The sequence below is a fragment of the Chrysochloris asiatica genome, unplaced genomic scaffold, assembly GCF_000296735.1.
Source record: "Chrysochloris asiatica unplaced genomic scaffold, ChrAsi1.0 scaffold00071, whole genome shotgun sequence".
NCBI lineage: Eukaryota > Metazoa > Chordata > Mammalia > Afrosoricida > Chrysochloridae > Chrysochloris > Chrysochloris asiatica.
Genome location: NW_006408589.1, coordinates 8077556 through 8094408, shown reverse-complemented (window position 1 = coordinate 8094408; position 16853 = coordinate 8077556). Strand labels below are relative to the sequence as shown.

Sequence of the window (16853 nt, the reverse complement as noted above, 5' to 3'; positions counted from 1 at the left end):
CTCAGTCTTTCCTAAGATGGTGGCTCCAGGAGTAGCTGAGCATCTTAAATTAGAAAGCAATGAATTTCTTGCTTCTGCTATAAATTCCCCTAGCTGTAAGCTTTCCAAACTTCTAAATATTCCTTAATGTGTGGTTCAGAGTTTTGGGACCATCCCCTGAGCCTGCTTGGTCCAGCATTCTGTGTTGCTGCTGACGGAGCTCCTTCCTGTAATTCTACCTGATCCGCCATCTTGTTTGTTCTCTTGTTTGTTATTTTTAGAATACAACTGTGTCAGTAGTTTTCAAGATAATTTATAGAGCTTTAAAGCATTTTGGATCATTTTTATTTATGATCTTATGAAAAATATTAAACTCAACGCTTGTATTTTAAAGCTTCATTTATTATAAGTCCAGGGTGCTGAAATCATTTTGTTGCATAATCATGCCGCATTCTAAGGTAGGTGATCCTTTTGCCCTTCACTTTGTGCATGTAAATTCTTCAAAATATGAGCTTGGTATTCTTTATATTTACAGAGTTCATAGTCATTTTCTTCATATTTTTATAGATACATTTTAATTGTTAAATAAATATTTAATATTTTCTAAACATTTATGGTGTATACATAAAGAACCAATTACAGGTGTCTACTTTTGTTAATCTTGGTTATTTCCTCCTAAGGGTACTGTGGAGCACTGCATAATCGGAGTGATGATCCTTTCAGAATTAACGCAGGAAATGAACCTGGTAAGCATTTTCAACTAATGAGATGTAAAGTTTGTTAATGCACTGCTGTATTTCCTCCTCTTTTTTTTTTTTTCTTTAAAGTTATAATTTGTAGTTTGTGAGACTGAATGATTTTGTTTTTATTTCCTCCTCTTTTTTTGTGGCAAAATATATAATCTTTATGCAATATAAAAATGATTGACCCAGTATTTTTTGCTTTTTGGGTCTCTTTATTGGTGGGGTAATTAGGTATTACAAGACTTTTGTTGTGATTGAAAATATCAGCACTAGAATAAATAGTACAAAGAACAGGGAATCAGACAAACTCTTTGCTCCATGGACAGTTGGAGTAGTTTCCTTTTATCCTTGGAGAGAAATATAGTAACTGAAGCAATTTTATACAAAAGATAAGGAAACCTTTATTCACATACAGATAGAAGACATTCAGTTTGGTGAATTGTTGCTAAATCGTGGGCACATTGCCGGACTTATCAAAGAACAGACCACTTGGTACTTTGTCACTTGCTGGGTATTATTTTTCCCCTGCACAAGGAGAGTTCTCAGAAGCGCCTCCTCCCTCAGTAGTTTTGTAGGAGCTCAGCAGCTTGAGCACATGATTCCCTGTTCCTGTTCACGTTTGCTTTTAATATAAAAACAGAAGCTGTTTCCTAATGGAATAATTTTGATAAAATAAAAAATATAGTGTTTAACTATTAAAATTGTCATCATTCTCAATGATAAACATTTGGTGTGTATGTACACACATATGCATACAAAGTCATTCTTCATGATAAGTGAATTCTGCATTTGCATATAAGCCTTTTGTGGTTGTGTGCCATTGATTCGGTTGCAACTCCCAGTGACCCTGCCTAGTGTTTCCTAGGCTATAAATCTTTAAAGGAGCATAAAGTCTCACTTTTGTCCCTCAAGGATCTGGTGCATTTGAACTGCTGACTTTGGTGTTAGCTGCTCAAATGCATAACCCGCTATGTTACCAAGTTGGTAAAATTTATTTGTAATCCTAAAGTCAATACTTGAAGTGTTTTCCTACCCATCTGTGGGTATACACAAAGCTGCACAAGATTTAAGTTGCCTGATGTGCACTTTTCCAGCTAATGTTGAACAAGGTGACTTACTGCTGTCTTGTTTTGGCTCTCCTCCTGTAATCAGCTGACATTTCTGTAGTCTTGTCAGTGTCATGATTTTTGCCTTTTAGGGCTTTTTGTTGAGGATGTCACCATTTAAAAATGGCCTTCAAGCATAGTGCTGGAGTGCTGTCTAGTATTTCAAGCAGTCTGTAATGTACCTTGCTGAGAAATTGTGTTAGAGAAACTTGTTAAGGCATGGGTTTTAGTATCGATGACTGAATTCAGTGTTAATGAATCAACACTAGATATATTCAATATGGTATTTTTTAAACAGAAATACATATAAAACAAGGTTATGTACAAGAGTCCTGGTGTGGTGCTGCAGGTTAGTGCACTAGACTGCAAGGTTGGTTTGTACTGCAAGGCTGGGGGTTCAAGCTGACCATGTGCTTGGAAACCCTGTACAAGGTCATTATAATGAGTTAGAACCGACTCTGACACTTAAACACAAATATAATGTATTGACTGTGTGAAAAAAAAATGTGATCAAGACTCGTAAGAACTTACCTCCATATGTACCTTAAAAACGTGGTTCAGTGTTTGTTAATTCAGCGTTCACTATAAGAACATAACTACCATAAGTAATGAGAATCAACTATATGTATGTTGTTGTTAGGTGCCATCAAGTCAGTAACTACTCATAGTGACCTTATGTACAAAAGAACAAAACACTGCTTGGTCCTGTGCCAATCTTGCAGTCGTGGCTACTTTTAAGTCCATTGCTGCTGCCACTGTTGCAGTCCATCGTGTTTGTTGTTGTTGTTATGTGCCGTGGAGTCGATTCCGACTCATAGCGACCCAGTACAGGGTTTTCGAGGCTGTAAATCTTTACGGGAGCAGAAAGCCTCATCTTTCTCCCACAGAACAGCTGGTAGTTTTGAACTGCTGGCCTTGCGGTTCGAACACCTGATTCGTAACCACTACGCTACCAGAGCTCCTTTTTGTTTTTGGGGTCTTCTTTTTCACATACCCTCCACTTTACCAAGCATGATGTCCTTTTCCAGGGACTGGTCCCTTCTTATAATATGTCCAAACTACTAGAGACATGGCTTGGTCATCCTGGCTTCTAAGGAGCATATGATTGTACTTCTTCAAACACAGTTTTGTTTATTCTTTTGGCAGTCCATGGTGTGTTTAATATTCTCCTCTGACACCATAACTCAAATGCATCAATTCTGCTATGGTCTTCAGTATTCATTGTCCAACTTTCACATGCATATGAGGCTACTGAAAATAACATGGCTTGAGTCAGGCGAATCTTAGTTCTCAAAATGATGTTTTTGCTTTTAAGTACTTTAAAGAGGTCTCGTGCAGTAGATTTATCCAATGCAATAAGTCGTTTGATTTCTTGAATGCTACTTCCATGAGTTTTGATGGTTGATCCTAGCAAAATAAAGTCTTTGACAACTTCAATCTTTTCTCCATTTATCATAATGTGACTTATTGGTCTAGTGGTGAGGATTTTTGCTTTCTTACATTGATGTGCAACCCATATCGAAGGCTGTGATCTTTGATCTTCATCAGAAAGTATTTTAAGCCCTTTTCACTTTCAGTAAGCAAGGTGGAATCATCTGTATATTGCAGTCTTGCAAACGTGGCTACCCTTGAGCCCATTACTGCTGCCACTTTTCATGTTTTTTTTCTTCCTTGTCTTCTTAATGACCTTTTGCTTTCTTCCCATATGATGTTCTTGACGTCATCTTGTAACTCTTCTGTTGTGAGATGACTTCTTTGATCATTAGTATCTACTTAATCAAACTGCTCTTGAGATGATCTTTTAAATTCAGGTGGGATATATTCAAAATAATTTTTGGTTATTGTGGACTTTTGATTTTTCTTCAGTGTCAGCTTGAACTTGCATATGAGCAATTGATGGTCTGTTCCACAGTTGGCCCCTGGCCTTGTTTTTGCTGATAATATGGAGCTTTTACACCATTGATTTCCACAGATGTAGTCAATTTGATTTCTGCGTATTCCATCTGGTGAGGTCCATCTGTATAGTCATTTTTTATGTTGTTTATAAAAGGTATTTGAAACGAACAAGTCATTAGTCTTGTGCAAGATTTTATCATGCAATCTCTCACATTGTTTCTGTCACCAAGACCTTATTTTCCAACTACTGATCCTTCTTCTTGTTTCTAAAATTTGCATTTTAATATCTAGTAATTATCAATACATCTTGATATTGCATTTTTGATCAATTTCAGACTCAAGAAGTTGGTAGAATTCTTTAACTTCATCAACACTGCGTTTAGTGGTTGGTGTATAAATTTGAATAATACTTGCATTCACTGATCTTCCTTGTAGATGTATGAATATTATCCTATCACAGACAGCTTTGTACTTCAAAATAGATCTTGAGAGGTTCTTTTAGATGATGAAATTTGATACCATTCCTCTTCAATTTGTCATTCCCGGCATAGTAAACCACATGGTTGTCAGATTCAAAATGACCAGTGCCAGTTCATTTCAGCTCACTAATGCCTAGGATATTGATGTTTATACATTCCATTTCATTTTTCCTAGATTTACACTTTGTACATTCCTTGTCCTAATTATTAATGGATGTTTACAGTTGTGTCTCCTCTTTTTGAACTGTTCCTCATCAGCAAATGAAGGTCCCAAAAGCTTTACTTCCTTTATGTCATCATGGTCAACTCTACCTTGAGGAGGCAGCTCTTCCAGAGTCATTTTTGGAGTGGCTTCCAACCTGAGGGGCTCATTTTTTGGCACTATGTCTGACAGTATTCTTCATCATGTTTCAATATTTAATGTTCTGATGCTATCTGACAGTGTTCCATTGCTGTTCATAAGTTTTTCAGTGACTAAAGGTTAGAAACAAAAACGAAGGATCAGTCAATGAAGTATATAGCCTTGGTGATATAAGCGATGCTGGAGATTATGGTATGATAGAATTTTGCAAGACCAATGACTTCTTGATTGCAAATACCATTTTAAACAAAATACCAGATGACTGTATACATGAACCTCACCAGATAAATACACAGAAATTAAATTGACTACATCTGCGGAAAGAAATGGTAGAAAAGCTCCATATCATCAGTCAATGTAAGTCCTGGGAGACTGTGGAATAGACCAACAATTGCTCATATATGCAAGTTCAGGGTGAAGCTGAAGAAAATTTAAACATGTCTATTAGAACCAAAAAGTGATTTTGAACATATTAAATCTGAATTTAGAGATCATCTCAAGAACAGATTTGATGCTTAGACACTAATGACCGAAGATCAGAAGAGTTTTGGGATGACATGATGAACATCATACAGGAAGAAAGCAAAAGATCATTAAGACGAACAAGAAAAAGACCTAAATGGATGTCTGAAGAGACTCTGAAATTTGCTTTCCAATGTAGAAATTCTGGAGAAATCATATGTAGAAATGAGGAGGTAAAAGAGTTGAATAGAAAATTTCAAAGGCAGCTTGAGAAGATAAAGTCAGATATTACAGTGAAATGTGCAAAGGTCTGAAATTAGAAAACTAAAATGGAACAACATGCTTAGCATTTCCCAATCTGAGGGAACTGAAGAAAAACTTCCAGCCTCTATTTTCAATATTGAAAGATTTGATTGGCAAAAAGTTGAATGACACAGAAGCATCAAAAGAAGACGGAAGGACAGGGAAAACCCCCTTTTAAGACTAAAACTCAAAGGGAACCAGCCAAGTATGCTTGCTAGTAACTACCCTGGTCTGTTTGTGAGTGGAAATAGGGGAAATGTGGTAACGAAGACCTGGGCTGAGTTAGGCCATGTTCTATTGACACCTATTGACTTTGAGATGAGAGAGAATGAAGAGGAAGGATGGGCTGGTCTGGAGTTTAGGGTGAGAGCTGAGAGTGAAGCAGCCAACGGTTCTGAGGTGTGGGGAGGTATGCGTGAACCCCAAATTTGTATCTAGTATCCATTTTGACTAAGGAGCTCTGGTAGTGTAGTGGTTATGAGTCGGGCTGCTAACCTCAAGATACAGTTCAAAACTGCCAGTCGTTCTTGGGAGAAAGATGAGGCTTTCTGCTCCTGTGAAGATTTATTGTCTCAGGAGCCCGATACAGGGTCACCATAAGTCGGAACCAACTCCATGGCATATCACCACTGCCACCACCCATTTGACGTAGCTTGGGTGGCTAGTTGATCAGAACTCGACCAGATGAAGATAAAGATGCTTGATACTGTGAGCAGTGTAAATTGCTATAATTGAATTAACTCAGCCTTTGCTTATGGATGCAGTTGCTCAAAATTCCAACCGAAATGGAAGGATTCTTTATATCAGGGATTGTTTGTTTTCTCAATGCACTGGGTTGATAGAGATGGGCAGTTTAGACATTGGCTGTTAAAAATGGGTGACTATAAAGGCTTGAAGTGGCTAGTTTACAAGCTTTCATGAGTGTGCTTAGTTTCACAACGAGGGGTGTAAGGTAGAATCCCCACTGAATAGTTTTCCCCTTTTCCAGATAGACCTGGTAAAGAAACTAGGAGATGGTGGTGATAGAATTTCATGATTCAGTTGTGAATAAGTGTTAGCAGGATGAATTGAAATGGTCACAGCTGTAATTGTAAAAGATGTGTCACTAAAATGGAGAAGTAGTTTTATCTTTCATTGCAGGAATAGAGGATTCATGGACCGTAAAGAAGGAAAAGCATGAATAGATTGTGAGATCCTTACCTAGAAAGGTGGTGACAGCAGAGATGGTGGTAGAGGTGTTGACTTAGAGAGGTAGAGCAGTTGTGGACTTTAGGCCCATAGACTGAGAAAGGCTGTGTGCCTGCAGGCAAGAGACTACCTTGTGACCATTTAAATGAATATTTTTTGTATCGTATGTATATATCAAATGTTTTTGCTTTGTTGATTTGTGAAAAGTAAGATGTAAAATGGGAAGCTACAGGGATGAAGCAGGATAAATTTGCAGGATAAATGTTGATAAATTGTAATTATTTAGATGAAACAAAACGTATGATTGGTTGAAAGTAAAGCTGATGATCTTTTCTGTTAACCTTCACTAAATTCACAATACAAAGTTAAAAAAAAGGGGGGAATACATGTAGTCATTGTACCACAAAGAAATGGTCAGTGTTCAACCATTTGAAGAGGTAGCATATGATCAAGAGCCAGTGATACTGAAGGAAGAAGTTCAAGATGCACTGAAGTTCTTAGCAAAGAACAAGGCTCCAGGAATTGATGTAATACAGATAGACATTTTTTAACAAACTGATGCAACACTGGAGTCACTCATTTATGCCAAGAAATTTAGAAGAAAGCTACTTGACCTACTGAATGTAACAGATCCATATTTGTGACAGTTCCATATAGAGGTGATCAAATGAATGTGAATATCATCGGACAATAACACTAATATCACAGGCAAGTAAAACTTTGCTTAAGAAAATTAAAAAGATGACTGAAATAGTACATTAACAGGGAACTGCCTGAGGTTCAAGCCATATTAAGCCAAGGACTTAGAACAAAGAATATCATTGCTGACATCAGGTGGATCTGGGCTGAAAGAGAATACCAGAAATAAGATTACTTGTCCTTTATTGACTATGCAAAGGTATTTGGTTGTGTGGATCATGACAAGCAATGAACAACATTGTGGAGAATGAGTATTGAAGCACTTAGTTCATGAGGAAGCTGTATATAGACCAAGAGGCATTTGTTCAAACATGGAACGCTGAATGGTTTAAAATTAGGAAAGGTGTGCCAAGGTTGTATTATTTCACTATACTTATTCAATCTGCATGCTGAGCAAATAACATGAGAAGCTGGATTGTTGTGAAGAAGAACATGGCATCAGGATTGGAGGAAGACTTATTAACAACCTAAAATATGCAGATGATAGATACCACCTGGCTTGCTGAAAGTGAAGAGGACTTAAAATACATAGTGATGAAGATCAAAGACCACAGCCTTCGGTATGGGTTGCACATCAATGTAAAGAAAGCAAAAAATCCTCACCACTAGACCAATAAATAGCATCATGATAAATGGAGAGAAAAGATTGACGTTGTTAAAGACTTCATTTTGCTAGGATCAACCATCAACACTCATGGAAGGTAGCAATCAAGAAATCAAACGACTTATTGCATTGGGTAAATCTGCGCAAGACCGCTGTAAAGTAGTCAGAGCAAAAAAAATTACCAGTTTGAGAACTAAGGTTCGCCTGACCCCAAGCCAAGTTATTTTAGTAGCCTCACATGCATGTGAAAGTTGGACAATGAATACTGAAGACCATAACAGAATTGATGCATTTGAGTTAAAGTGTTAGAGGAGAATATTAAACATACCATGGACTGTCAAAAGAATAAACAAATCTGTGTTGGAAGAAGAACAGCCAGAATGCTCTTTAGAAACCAGGATGACAAGACTTTTTCTCTCATACTTTTGACATGTTATAAGAAGGACATCATGCTTGGTAAAGTGGAGGGTCTGAAAAAAAAGAGGAAGACTCCCAATAAGATGGATTGTCACTGTGATACTAGCAATGGGCTCAAATATAGCAACAATTGTCAGTTTGGTGCGGGACCAGACAGTGTTTTGTTCTGTTTTGCATAAGGTCACTATGAGTTACTTCCATTCCATGGCACCTAACAGCAGCAACAGTATATGGAGAGAATGCATGCACAAGATCATTTGCCAACACAGTTTTGTTGTGTGTGTGTGTGTGTGTGTTTTTAACTCATGAGCATGTGAAGACTAGAGGCAGTTGTTTTGTAAAAGTCTTAACAATTTCTTCTTATCTGATTCTTCCTCATTATTAGATTTAGATTTTACTCCTTTGCCAGGAATATCATAGATAGGAATTGTTAACTCTCTCATTGTATTCTATCAGGACATACTTGCATTGATTTGCCACATTACTGACCCTGTGTACTTTGATCACTTGATTAAAGTGGTCTCTGCCAGTCTTTTCTGCATTGTACATTTACTATCCTCCACATTGTAGTAAGTATTTTGTGATACGATGCTTAAGGTTCTGAAAATACCCATTCCTCATCAGACTTCAATTCATTCTTTATATCAGAATGGATTCCTGGTTTGCTAATTTTATTTATTTACTAGGTTATATAGGAATACAAGGATCTCTGGTAGCATAGTGGTTACGAATCTGGCTGTTAACCTCAAGGTTGGCAGTTCGAAACTACCAGCCATTCCGTGGGAGAAAGATGAGGCTTTCTGCTCCTGTAAAGATTTATAGCCTCAGAAACCCTGTGCAGGGTCTCTATGAGTTGTAACTGATTCCATGGCACACCACCATCACCACCATAGGAGCACGGTGGCTCTGTATGATAAACACTGGTCTGAGAACTATACAGGGTCAGCGATTTGAGCCTACCAGCTGCTCTGCAAGAGAAAAGTTCTGCTCCTGCAAAGATTTCAAGCCTCAGAAATCCTATGCAGGGTCATTATGATTCAGAAAAAACTTGATAGCACTTATGATTTTTTCTGATATTATTTCAGTACTCAAAATGTCCCACATTTGACCAATTGGAGTCCTTTCAAACTTTTTACTTGTGTGTCAGTGTGACATTTCCTCATTACATTTTGGGCACTTTCTTTCTTTCTGGCACAAGATGTTCCAGGCTGATCTTATACATTGACAACTGCTGTCGAGTAGATTCTGACTCCTGGCGACCCTACAGGATAGAGTAGAACTTCTCCTTAGGGTTTCTGAGACTGTAAGTTTTGACTGGAGAGGACAGCCTCATCTCTTTCCTCTGGAGCTCCTGGTGGGCTTGCTCTTTGTGGTTAACAGCCCAATGCTTAACCCACTGCACCATCAGGGCTCCTTGTATATCACCAAGTACTTAAATGAGTCATCCTAGTAAAATAAGTTTGCATGTTTGAAGATAACTAGAATCAAATCTGGATTGATTTATCTGATTGTAGCTCTATTGCTAATTAACTTTGTATAAACTCCTCAACTTCCTTAAACATGAGAATGTTTTTGGAAATAGTCCTTTATTTTTTAATTCAGTTTTTTCCACAAACTGTTTGAAGACTCTTGTATATATCCTCATCTGTTAAATGACAATTATACCTACTCACTGGGTGGTTTTAAGATTATATAAGCTGCTGACACAGGCCTAGTGTGTAGAACATACACAAACCTGCTTCCTGTCTCAGGTAATATTGAGAATTTGGTCTACGATAGTGTGTGTCTATAAACTCCAACTCTCTCTTCTGTAAAAGGAGGATAATATGTACCTCACAAGTTATTTATTTATTTTCTTTCCTGCCTGAGATTTATTTGTACAAATAGCACAGGTGGATACCAGCTCCATACAGATGGTAGCCCAAAGGGTCATGCCAATCCCTCTGTCCTCAGATGGAAAACTCTATTCCATCTTTGTGGGGCCTGGGCACCTTTGGGAGCCTGAGGTGAGGCCTTGGCTGGTGCTGGAGTTGAAGCCTTGGCTGGAGCTTTATCTGAAGACTTGACTGGAGCTTTAGTTGAGACCTTGGTTGAAGCTTCAGCCTTAGTTTTAGCACTGGCCTTGGACTCTGGCCGACAGAGCCTCAGACCCTTGGCAATGTGTGCCCGAGCACACTTCCTCTGCTTGGGATAGGCAGTGTAGGCTAGTCGACTGAGCTTGCGGTTGACACCCCTTGGGATCTTAGGCTTGCTCTCCTTGGGCTTTATGAGAGCCTTGATAGCCTCGGCACATGCATCCATGGCATTGGTGTTGTTAGCCTGCATCTTCTTTAGGCCTTCTTGTTGTGCTTCTTGGCAAAGTGCATGTTCCTCAGAAACTTGGGGTCCACCCCCTTGTGAGAGACTCCTATCATTGTGATCAGGGTTTCTTGATACCATTTCTGTGCCATTTTCGGGACTGGTTGTACATGGTGTGGTTCTTGGACTTGGCCATGTCTGTACCTCAAGCCCCGTAGCCTCTGTTCTTCACAGCCACGCAGCCGGCCCCCTTGACCTCTCCTAGGCCTCCGTCCCTCCGTTGCCCATGAGATGTGATGGCAATCACAAGTTATTTTTGAGGATGAAGAAATAGTATATTTAAAGTATTTCATAATTTGCAATGCTACCTGCTATTACTCATTTTATAAAGGAACTTTTTTTTCAAAATTTGAGGGCAGAATTTTAAGAGAGACAAACTTTCAAATTTAGTAAAAAAGGGTAAACACTGAAAATCTTAATTAGCATCTTACATGTTGAGTACATATTCCAGTAACTACCTGTTGTAATGATTTTGTACTTCTGTTACATTTCATGTTTTTGTGACACGATGTGGTGTTTAAATAGTTAAATTGTATTTTGGACCTAAGGAGATGTCAGATAATCAATTTTGAGCTCTCTGCTTGCTTCTGGTTTAGTGCTATAGGCTAAGCACTGGACTGCTAACCAAAATGTCAGCAGTTGAATTTACCAGTCACTTTTCTGGTAGCTATGAGTCAAAACTGCCTCAACGGCACTTAACAATAACACACTTACTTGAATTTTATAAATTTAGCAAGGGAAATGATTTCTTTTTTCAAATAACAAAAGGATTCAATAGTAATGCTATAGCAATTGTAGAGTCCTGGTGTGGCGCTATAGGATAAGCACTGAACTGCTAACTATAAGGTCAGAGGTTCAAACCCATCAGCAGCTCCTCTGAAACTTTATGTAGGGTCACAGTGAGTCAGAAACAACTTCATGGCACTTAACAACAACAACAACAACATACCAATTGTAGATCATATTGTTAATGATTGTTTGATACAGACTTCAAACTTCAGATTTGCTGGGTTTCTGTTAATAAATTTATTAATAATATGATTTTGAGTGTATTATATTTTAGGTTATAGGCTCAAGAGGTAGTCTTAATAAATTTATTCTTAAGAGCTAGTTATCATTAGTTAATAAGATATTCAAGATGAATATACTATTGATTATATAATAAATTAGGTTTCTAATTACTTATAAGTTCTGCCTTGGTTTCTTTTCAGAATACCAAGCATATATGAACCAGTGACATATTCGGTATATATACAAATAACAGTTCCATGTAGGAAAATTTTTCTGTAACTACATCTACCCTTAACTCATCAACTATCTTGCTATCTGACATTTCACATTTACAACAGTAGTGGAAAACCTACTATCCATGTATTTTGTACATTAACATATATCTAGCACTAATAGGCTGAGATGTTAGACGAGAGTAGCATTAGCTTTAATGGTTAACGTGTCAGCTTGGGTGGGTCATGATTGTCAGTGGTTAGGCAGTTGTGTACTTCTGTATTAAACAGCATTTGTGTAATAATAATGGAGGTACCCTGCATTTTGTGATCTTATACAGTCATCCTCCATTTTTATATAAGCTGCCTCTCACATAATGACATGATCTTTAGAACCTTACCCAGGCTGACAAGTGCGGAGTGGGTATAATTTGGCTTGTTGATGAAATTCACGGAAAGTTGGAACTTAAAGATTCTTTTAGGAGGGTACTTATTTTACATGCAGGATCTGAGGATCGAGAAGTTACTTGCCAAATATGAAATAAGGCTCATGATTCAGGAATGAATCATTTTATCTATATATTATTATTTTATAATCCATTGTGTATATGTTGCCTCTGAAAATGTAATCCACTCTGGCTTTCAGTTTTGTCATCAGTATGATTTGTAGAAAGAATGCTGATTTTTAACTAATCCAGCAATTTGGATTTTAACTCTGGCTCTGCCGTTAGCTCTTTGAATAACCTTGAACAAGTTAACTTCCTTGGTGATTTGTAAAAGTTATTTTAGCTCTATACCTTGTGATTCTTTGATAATTATTTCTATTCCTTATTCAGTATGTTTTTGCTTTGCTCTTTGGTAGCTGTGGTTAAACTAATTCTCTTGATCTTTTAGATTGATTATTCTAGGTCTTCAGCAAAACACAGGAAAATAGCTACCTCATTTCGTGACACGTCTCTTAAGGACATTCTAGTGCTAGCATGCTCTCTTCTAAAAGAGGTAAGTGATTTAATAATACAATCTTCTAGCTAGAATATTTAGAAAACGATGAGAACTTCAAAAGAATTTCAAATAGATTTTTTCCCCCTTAGGCTGTCGTTAGAAATGTTGTGGACAACCTTAAGTACAGCAAATTTGCAGAAATCTGAAGGAAGTTTTAAAAACATTCTCTTTTGTGCATATGTTGTATGTCATTGAGTAGGTTCTGAGTCATAACCACCCTTTATAGTGATTCTGAGAGTGTTGGTGAGTTTGGACCACTGACCTTGTGGTTAGCAGTTCAGTGCTTATCCTGCAGCACCACACCAGGACTTTTATGCACTTAGTATATAATACAGACAAGTCCAAAGGGAATTTAATAACTTGGTTTTTTGGTAGTAGTTTTTACTTTCTTCTTATTGTACATTTTTTTATTGTAAAAGTGAATTGAACTTATTTTTTTTTTTAAGTTTTTTATTGTGAATTGGGTGATAGTTTACAGGGAAAACATCAGTTTTACATTCAACTTATCGTATTTTGTTTCACTGCAATGATTACAATCCCCTCCATGCATCTTCATTCAACCAGCAGCATTTACATCCATTCCGTTTTTTAAATTTTTTTTATGTACATTGAAGCACTCAGGAATATAAAAGGAATATAAAACCATTTAAACAACTACAGGGCACACCCCGGAAGCTCACCCTCCGGCCGTCAGCACACAGCCCCTTTCCCTCCCTGAATCCAGGGTCCCCAGTCGCTCTATCTCTCTGCGTCACTATCTCTGCATCCATCTGTGGCATCACTGCTTCTCTTGATAGTGTCCTACAATCTGCTCTTCTCCTTTGATGGTCCCAGGGTCCTCTGCTCCTGGACTGCAAAATCAACCACTCCCCTCCTTTTGTTACAAAACATCTACCTTGACATTTACAACACTCACAATCAGTCTAGATAGCAATTATTCACTGTTGAACCACAAGAATCTTATCCCCATCTCCTTTCACCAGCCCCATCTAGACAGGTTGGAAACCACTCAATGGAGATTCTACCTTCCCCTGCACCCCCTGAAACTAGGCTCCCTCTTGAAAGTTTGTAAAGAAGTTAATTGATTCTAAACTTCTGTTCTCTGCCCTGCCAATATTTTTCTGGAGTTTAGGTGAACAATGAAATGACAGTGAGTATTCCTCATTTAGTAACTATCAAATGTTACACATAGTCGAGCCAAGACTTCAGTAATACCTTTGAATACATTTTCCCGTTTGTAAATTAGTTTCCTTTTGAACTTTGTTGTTGATATATGCTATTGTCAAATAAGTTTAGAAAACAAACCTAAGCAGATTTCTTTTCTGAAGGACTTCTCAAAACTTTTAGCATGCTGTCAGTTATTGTGAATAACCAAAAGAGGGATGGAATAGTTTTGAGTAAAACAGAATTTGTGAAACACAGGTGAGGTATACTAAAAGGGATTTAAAAAATATTTTTGTCCACTTATTTCGGCTCTTTAGTATATATTAGCTACCATACTAGGTCAGACCTAAACCCCTCTGTTCACTTAAAAAGGAGCCCTTGTGGCTCTGTAGTTAAGCACTCAGCTGCTAATCAACAGGTGGCGTGTTCGAACCTACCAGCTGTTCCACAGGAGAAAGATGAGGCTTTCTGCTTCTGTAAGGACGACAGCCTCAGAAATCATACGGGACAGTTCTACTCTGTCCTTCAGGGTCACTATGAGTCAGCATCGACTCAGCGGACCTTAAGCAAAAACAATTACAGAAAAAATTTGACAATTTGTTGTTGTTGTTATGTGCCATCGAGTTGGTTCCGACCCATAGCGACCCTATATAGGGTCTCCGAGGGTGTAAATCTTTACGGGAGTCGAAAGCCTCATCTTTCTCCCGTGGAGCACCTGGTAGTTTCGAACCGCTGACCTTAAGGTTCGCAGCCCAATTCGTAACCACTATGCTACCAGAGCAGTTCGAAACTACTAGCTGTTCCACGGGAGAAAGATGAGGCTTTCTGCTCCCATAAAGATTTACTGCCTCAGAAAACCTATGCAGAGTTGCTATGAGTTGTAACTGACTCCACAGTACACAACCACCACTTTCCTGTTTTTCTCTCTTTGTGTTATTCTTGTAGTAGAACCTTAACTATATATCGTCTTCCCCTAAGTATTTCACTGTCTGTCTTTAAAAATATAATCATTTTGGTTGTATTGAAATGGATGTATTTTTCAAGCACATTATTCTAGTTTTGTTTTGTTTTTTTTTTTAAAGAAAATTATATTTTCAATTTGATTCAAAAAAACTTTTGAGCTAATGAATCCCATATGAAGTATTTTGATATGTAAAATATTTCTTCTAAAGTTGCAACTTGAGAGGGTGCCCTACAATTTAAAGTTAATTATAAGTGGGTTAATGTGCCAGACAGCAAAGCTGTTTAAACTACAAGGTTGGTGGTTCAAGCGCACCAGCTGCTCCTTGGAAACCCTATATAGGGTCACTATGGGTTGGAACTGACTCAGCGGCACTTCACAACAACAAAATAAAAGTTTTAATTCTTATTCCATTATTAAATGATCTTTTGTAGTCATTTGTGAATGGTGGTTTTACCATTTTTTTGTAATATGTGTAACAAAACTTTGTAAACTCTGTTAATTTTTATTTTGGCATTGAAGGATTATTGGTTAGTGAGATAAATATTTTTTGTATTGACTGAAAGTCATGTTTTATTTGACATTAAACTTTTTTTCAGGTGTTGGCCAAACCTTTAAATCTGCAGGATCAGAGTCAACAAAATTTAGTAATGCAGCTCTTGAAACTGGTCCTCAACTGCCTTAACTTTGATTTCATTGGTAGTTCAGCAGATGAATCTGCAGATGATCTTTGCACAGTGCAGATTCCAACAACATGGAGAACAAGTAAGAAAAAAGTTTATTGTGAAGAATGGTCAGCATGGAAGGCTCAGAACTAAGCAATACAGTCCTTCTCTGTACAATTAGCTCATTTTTTTTCTAGATAATCAGAAAGGAGCCCAAGGTAGTTGCTGATAGCCAATTTTGAAAGCTGTTTTCCCCTATTTATATCACAGTAACTTTTAATATTTGGAATTTATTACAAAGAGAATGATTTAGAGCCAGGGGGTAACAGATTTGGGAAGTACAAATGTTCTGTTTTGAAACTTTCAGATAAATAGGTGTGGGAGATGATACAATAGTTTAGAAACGATGTCAACATGATTTTCAAGGATATATCAAAATATGAATTAGAGCAAATGACTTAGCAAAGCAGGGTTGCAAGAAGGGGTATCAGGAAAAAGCAAGCTGATTTGCCCCCTCATTCCCTGGAAAAATGGTGACATTAGGGTACTCCTGAAGTCAGGGGTAAGAAATGGTTCTAGTAAGGTTTGATTAAAAAAAAAAAAAATCTATATGCTGAAGAGTAAAATTCCCCAGAAATTTCTCGACCTCCTGTGAAGTGAAGTGACTGCCCCTCTTTCTTCTTGCTTTCTAGAACCAAGACTTTTTTCCTTAAAAAAATTAAACTGACAGACTTCATAAGTGGCACTGTGGGTTAATGCACTGGGCTGAAAAGTCGGTTTGAACTGCAAGGTGGGTGGTTCAAGCTCACCACCTGCTCCTAGGAAACCCTATACTGGGTCACTGTGGGTCGGAACCGACTCAACAGCACTTAACAACAACATTTTACTATATATAATACTTTGTTTTCTCACACTATCCTTTGACATTTTCTGTTCAGCTCTTTTACTTCCAGTCGCTTTAGCTTCTCTACACTAGTCATTTACCTGTGCTTTATTGACTACGCAATGGCTTTCGATTGTATGGATCATGACAAGGTATGGACAACATTGCAAAGTATGAGTATTCCAGTACACGTAATTGTACTTCTGAGAAATCTATACCTGGACCAAGAAGCCGTTGTTCGAACAGAGTATGGGAACACTGAATGTTTTAAAATTGGGAAAGGTGTACAACAAGGTTGTGTTCTTTTCAACCTGTATGCTGAGCAAATAATCTGAGAAGCTGGGTTCTATGAAGAAAAAC

At 37.7% G+C, this 16853-nt stretch overlaps 1 protein-coding gene across 1 annotated transcript in view; it reads left to right on the top strand.

Moving 5' to 3' along the window:
* The window catches only part of RANBP17 (RAN binding protein 17), a 520934-nt gene that overhangs the window by 50036 nt on the left and 454045 nt on the right, over positions 1-16853 (top strand). Inside the window, exons 5-7 of the mRNA XM_006864848.1 lie at positions 660-725; positions 12713-12817; positions 15545-15710. Of these exons, the coding sequence (XP_006864910.1) occupies positions 660-725; positions 12713-12817; positions 15545-15710 (337 nt within the window). The remainder of the gene's footprint in view (positions 1-659; positions 726-12712; positions 12818-15544; positions 15711-16853) is intronic.